This window comes from Schistocerca nitens, unplaced genomic scaffold, assembly GCF_023898315.1.
Source record: "Schistocerca nitens isolate TAMUIC-IGC-003100 unplaced genomic scaffold, iqSchNite1.1 HiC_scaffold_516, whole genome shotgun sequence".
NCBI lineage: Eukaryota > Metazoa > Arthropoda > Insecta > Orthoptera > Acrididae > Schistocerca > Schistocerca nitens.
In genome coordinates, this window is record NW_026046049.1 from 5,247 (window position 1) to 11,789 (window position 6,543).

Consider the following 6,543-nt stretch of genomic DNA (forward strand, 5'->3'; position numbering starts at 1 on the left):
GGGCGGACAGGGGCGGCGGCGGTGGTGGACTGGGAGGAGGCGAGGCGGCGCCGACGGTGGCGTGTGGTACGGCGAAAACGGGACGGACGGACGGCGGATGTTGGAGAGGCGCCGCGCACGCAGACACATGGAAGGAAGGAAGGAACGAACGCAAGGGAACAAATGGAGGGGGCGAATGTGGAGATGCGGGCAGGCGGTGGTGTTTGTGGGCATGTGGTGGGGAGAAGGGCGGGGGCGGGAGGACAGAGGCGAGGCGACTGCGTGCTTGCTCGCTCGCTCGCGTGTCTTTTGTTTTTGTGTTTGTTTTTCCATCGTTTGGTCGCCTTGGAGCCTGTCGGTCCCGTCCGTGTGTGGCCACGCTTCGGGTGCGTGTATGTTTGTACGTTTCGTTTGTTCGTCTTCTGCAGCAGAGGCGGTGCGCGGCAGTGGGAACGCCTGCCTGGCGGCTGGGACGGCCAGCAAATGCGGTTGGATGGGCGGCCACAGCACCGCACCTGTGCCCAAGGAGGCGACGCTGGCGGCGGGGCCCCCTCGGATGCGGCCGGCTGGGGGCTGTGTGCGCTGCCGCTGCCGCTGCCGCCGCCGCCGCCGCCGCCGCCGCCGCCGCCGCCGCCGCCGCCGCCGCCGCCGGTGCTGGTGCTGGTGCTGGTGCAGCAGCAACAACGACGAACAACGAGTAAGCAAGAAGAGGACGAAGCGGATGGCTGGTGGGTGAGTGCATTTATTTAGGCGGTCGACAAGGCAGTGCGTGATGTGGCGTTGTGACGGGGGTTTGCTCACGTGGCCTCGTTTGTGTTGATGCGCAGGAAGATGAGATGCGGGCAGACGCAGACGCGTACAGAGAGACGAGCCCGGTCTGCAGCAGGATGTGTGGCGCGGCGCGCCGAGTGCAGAGCAGCGCGCGCCGCCTGGGCCGGGCTGGGCCCGCCCGGCGGCGGGCCGCGCTGTTGTCGCGGACGTGAGCGCCCCCTGGCGGGTGGTCGGAGGCGGCGCGGTGGACGTGTGTCCGGTTGGCCAGTGCACATTGCGAGTGGCTGGCTGGCGGTCGGCGGCGAGACGGGAGAGGAGGTATGTGTCGCGGGCGCCTTTGCTGCGCTGCGTCGTTGCGTGCCTGGGCGTGCGCCTGTCGACTGTGTGTGACTGTGTTGGGCGTTGTGCCACGTACGTGTGTGCTCGGCCGAAGGCGTCGGAAGAAAAAGAGAGAGAGAGACGGGCGGGAAAGTGGGTCGGTGTGCGTGCGTCGCCCGTGATGCGATGATGTCGCGTCATGTCATGTCATGTCTTTGCGAAACGGCTGCCGAGAGGTGTGTGGTGGCGAGCGGGAATGTGCGTTTGGTGGTTGCCGGCCGGCCGGCAGTTGTTGGTGGTTCCTCCTGTGTGGTTGTTTGTGCTGCTTTGATGGCAACGTGGAAGGACGCCGGTTTTTCCGTGCCTTGCGTGTGGTTGTGTCGACGGTGACTGGTTGGGGGTGTGCGCCGATGCACGTGCCATGTTGTTATGTTTGGGTCGTGAGTGTGTTTTTGGCTGTGTTGTTGTGTACGGGAAGGGGGAGAGAGGAGGAGGCGGCGGCGGCGGCGGCGGCGGCGGGGGTGATAGTGCGTGCAGTAGTGCCGTTGCGACGGGCGTCGGGTGGAGCCGTGCGTAGTGGCGGAAAGGTGTAGGTTGCGGGAAGCGAGCCCGTCGCGTGTCGTCGTCGACGACGGGGTCGCGTGCGCTGTGAATCGAGAGTGGCGGGAAAGGGGCAGCGTGCCGCTGTGTCGTGGTCGTTAGCAGAGGCCTGTGTGCCTGTCCGTTTGTTTTCTGTCGGACGCTTGGTGCGAGGTGTTTGTTTTGTTTTGTTGCCGCCGCCGCGGTTGTTTTTGTTTGTCGGCTGTGCTGTGTCGGTGGGTCGGCGAGCTGTTTTGCGGTGCGTGAATGTGTTGGTGCAAAAGTGGCGGCGGCGTCATGGCTGCGACCGCGACGAGCCGCGGGCGCGCCATTGATGATGTTGAACACAGAGCGGCTGTGTGCAATGGGAGGCCTTGTGTACGGGTAGCGGTGTTGTCGTACGTGCATCCGGCCCGGTGCGGAAAGCGCCGTTGCGGTTGCGGGTTGCCTCTGGTCGCGACGTGTGGTGCTCGGCTTTGTGGGTTTTTTTGGTGCCCCTTTGGCCGGTGGGTGGTGTTTGTTGTTTTGTGTGTGTGTGTGTGTGTGTGTGTGTGTGGTCGGTCTCTTTGGCGCTCGGTATATATCTGCCTCCTGCTCGGTCTTGTTGTCGACGTCGTCTGTAGTTTTTTGCGGCTTGCCGACGACCGACCGACCGAACTACTACCTACCTGTGACAGCTACGTGTGGCGCCCGAAGGTGAACGTAACGTGACCTCGGCGCCCTTAGCCTAACCTAAGATGTCCGGCCGTAAGGTAGGTGCGGCCACCTGACGCCTCACGTCCGAACGCTTAACCTAACTTTGACGCCTAACCTAACTTTAACCCTTAACCTAACCCACGTCCACCTAACGTAACCTAACCTAACCCAAGCGACGCCAACCCTAACCTAAGGTGTTGTACACTGCGAATGTCGAAGGCATGTTATAGTCTTAGGTGGAGAGCACTACACGCAACAAGCGGCTACACGGGTAGCAGGGGTTGTGTGGCGTGGGCTGGGCGGTTTTGTTAGGTTAGATGGCCTTGGGCAAGTACAGAAAGGGGGCAACAGCAGCCTCAACGGGTGCGGGGACCAAGCAGCAATCGGTATCGTTTGTTAATTGTCAACTGTCGAAGCTGCGTTGGTACAGTACCGGAACCGCAAGCGCTGACAGAGAAAGCACCGAAGCTCTGCAATCGTGATAAGGTACAGAAAGCTGGCTGACGCCAGGGATAAATTCTGCCGAAATTGTCACAAAGGTACAGACGGTGTTTTAGAAAGGCTCGATTGCATGCAACCGGTGGTGGTGTGTTCGTCGCTGTTTGAGTAGTAGTTTTGATCCTGTAGTGAAGTAGAGGTGGATGGTTCCTGTGAAATATTGTGGGTGGAGGTTACACCCAACAACCGAGCTAGGTTTAATAATAATTGGCTCCTTTGACCGACCTCCCGACGCAGCAGCATTAGTGGCAGAACAACGGAGAGACGGATTTTGGAAACACATTTCACATACATTTTCCTCAGCATGTTAGGGTCTTAGGTGGAGATTTCAATTTACCCGATATAGACTGGGACACTCAGATGATGTTCAGGACGGGTGGTAGGGGGACAGAGAGCATCGAGTGACATTATACTGAGTGCACTGTCCGAAAATCACCTCGAGCAAAATGAACAGAGAACCGACTCGTGGAGATAACATCGTGGACCTACGGATGACAAACAGACCCGAACGTGTTTCGACTCTGTATGTGCAGAACAGGGACGCAGTGATCATAAGGCCGTTGCAGGGAGGACGGTGTATCTATCTGTTTTGGCTAGCAAGAGTAATAGAAGGCAGATTTGCAGACGACCCGACAGATGAAAAGGCAAATGCCTGTTCCGACACTGACAATGTTGAGTGTTCATGGAGAAAGTGCAAGGCAATGGTAAAAATGCGTTTTTAGACAGGTACGTGCCGAGTGTCGAACTGTGAGGGATGGGAAAAAAAACCCACCGTGGTATACTACAACAACAACGTTAGGAAACTGTTGCGAAAGCAAAGAGAGCTTCACCCAAAGTTTAAACGCAGCCAAAACCTCCGAGACAAACAGAAGCTAAACGATGTCCAAAGTGTGAGCGTAAGGAGGGCTATGCGTGAAGCGTTCAGTGAATTCGAAAGTAGAACAAACCCTATGTACCGACGTTGACAGAAAATGCTAGGACGTTCCGGTCTTGCGTTGAATCAGTAAGTGGCTCGAAACAGCATATCCAGACACTCCGGCATGGTGATGGCATTGAAACAGAGGATGACACGCGTAAAGCTGTGAAATACCTAAACACCTGTTTCCAAAGCTGTTTCACAGAGGACGGACCGCACTGCAGTTCCGTCTCTAAATGCTCGCACGAACGAGAAACCGGCTGACATCGAAATAAGTGTCCAAGGAGGAATGGGAAAGTCCGCCGGACCCGACGGGATTACCAATTCGCGATTCCTACACAGGGTACGCGAAACAACCTGCCCCCCTTCTAACAGCCGTGTACCGCAAGTCTCTGGAGAGGAAGGGAGGGTTCCAAATGATTGGAAAAGAGCACAGGTAGTCCCAGTCGTCGAGCAGATGCGCAAAAACCATAGACCCATATCTCTGACGTCGATGTGTTGTAGAACATGTTGTTTGCTCGAGTATCATGTCGTTTGTGGAAACTCCAGAGTCTACTATGTAGGAATCCATGTTGGATTCCGGAAACAGCGATCGTGTGTGAGACCCCCAGCTCGCTTTATTTGCGCATGAGACCCAGAAAATATGAGATACAGGCTCCCAGGTGGATGCCATTGTCGTTGACGTCCGGAAGGCGTTCGATACAGCTCCGCACCGTCGCCTGATAAACGACGTAAGAGTCTACAGAATATCAGACCAACTGTGTGGCTGGATTGACGAGATGTTAGCAGACGGAACACAGCATGTTGTTATCAATGGAGAGACAGACGTCTACAGACGTTAAAGTAACCCCTGGCGTGCCACGGGGGAGTGTTATGGGACCATTGCTTTTCACAATTCATATCATATAAATGAGCTAGTAGATAGTGCCGGACGTTCCATGCGTCGTTTCGCGGATGATGTGCTGTATGTAGTATACAGAGAGGTTGCAGGACGATCGGCAGCGGATAGGCACCCGGTGCAGGGAGTGGCAACTGTCCCCTTAACATAGACAAATGTGATGTATTGCGAATATACAGAAAGAAGGATCGTTTATTGTATGATTGATTATATGATAGCGGGACAAACACTGGTAGCTGTGACGTCTGTAAAATATGTATCTGGGAGTATGCGTGCGGAATGATTTGGAAGTGGAATGATGATCAGATAAAAGTAATTGTTGGTAAGGCGGGTACCAGGTTGAGATGCACTGGGAGAATGCTTAGCAAAAATGTAGTCCATCAACAAAGGAGGTGGCTTACAAAAACACGCGTTCGACCGACCCATACGTGAGTGTTGCCCACCAGTGTGGGATGCGTAGCAGGTCGGGTTGACGGAGGAGATAGAGAAAGGTCCAACGTTTCGTCACAGGGTTATGTGGTAACCGTGATAGTTAAGTGGCAGACTCTGCAAGGGAGGCGCTCTCTGCATCGCGGTGTAGCTTGCTCGCCAGGTTTTCGAGAGGGTGCGTTTCCGGATGAGGTATCGAATATATTGCTTCCCCGTACGTATATACCTCCCGAGGAGATCCCGAATGTAGTAAAAGTAGAGAGATTCGAGCGCGCACGGAGGCTTTCAGACAGTCGTTGTTCCCGCGAACCATACGCGACTGGAACGGCAAAGGGAGGCAATGACGACAGTGGCACGTAACGTAAAAAGTGCCCTCCGCCACACACCGTTGGGTGGCTTGCGGCGTATAAATGTAGGAGGTCGGCTGTCGTGTGTGCTTGGAGGCAGATTCGGTGTGTCTGTAGTTGCGGACGGCGGTCAGCCCCCCTCGCGTAAGCGGCGAGGGGCGGCGGCGCTCGGTTGGCCGGTGCCGATGTTGCGCAGGCGGCGCCCGTTTTGTTTGCGGCGGGCAATTTTGTGAGAAAGGGGCGCGAATGTTGGCGGGCGAGGTGGCCCGACGGCTGCGGGCCGATCGGGAAACGGTGGGAGGGCGATGGGGCGGCGGAGGTGCGTTTGCACGGCCGGCATCGCCGCACGCCTCCGCTTGTGTGGCTGTGGCGGCGGCCGCGCTGGCCGGGCTGGCGCGGCGACGGTGTGGCACTTTTGCCGAAGGTTTGGCCATTGTGGCGGGTCGTCGGCTGGGGCTGTGGGGGCGGCATGTGGGCGGGGGCGGCGATTCTCGGCGGGCCGAGCCAGGCTGTAGCGCGCGGTAGCTGCAGTTTGGCCGTGGTTTGCGGCGCTGCCGTGGCGACTGGTTGGCGACTGTGGTGTGGCCGTGTGTAGCCCCATCCTCGGTGGTTTGAACGGCGCGGGTGGTTGCGGCGCAGGTTTGGGGCTGGTCCGCACAGGCTGTCGGACGTTGGGCGGTAGCAAGCGCGGGAGGCGCGGCGCGGCGGCGCGCAGAGTGGCGGCCGCTCTCTCGGCCGTCCGCGCCCGCCCGCGACACTGGCTGGGCCTGGCGGCGCGGCGGCTATTCTCTGCCGCCGTGCTTGCCGCCTGCCGCTCTCGCTCTCGCTCTCGTGTGTGTACGCGCGTCGTCGAAATAATGGCAGATCAGGCGGCTACGAACGAGACTGCTGCGGCACCCGCCGCCACCGGCACGACGAAGAAGGCCAAGTCTGCGGCGTCTGCGAAGAAGCCGCGCGCCAAGCCTGCGCACCCGCGCACCTCTGAGATGGTGACGGCCGCCATCAAGAGTCTGAAGGAGCGCGGCGGCTCGTCGCTGCAGGCGATCAAGAAGTACATTGCCGCGCACTACAAGCTGGACGCGGAGAAGCTGGCGCCCTTTATCAAGAAGTAC

General features: G+C 58.2%; 1 protein-coding gene across 1 annotated transcript; it reads right to left on the bottom strand.

The window, feature by feature from the left end:
- Positions 1-1,275: 1,275 nt before the first annotated feature.
- LOC126232448 (uncharacterized) lies at positions 1,276-2,055 on the bottom strand. Its single transcript, XM_049942704.1, has one exon. The coding sequence runs from the start codon at positions 2,053-2,055 to the stop codon at positions 1,276-1,278; it is 780 nt and encodes a 259-aa protein (XP_049798661.1).
- Positions 2,056-6,543: the final 4,488 nt, after the last annotated feature.

Excerpts from the sequence above, each read along its gene's own strand:
- LOC126232448 (XM_049942704.1), bottom strand. The coding sequence starts at position 2,055 with ATGCACGTACGACAACACCGCTACCCGTACACAAGGCCTCCCATTGCA.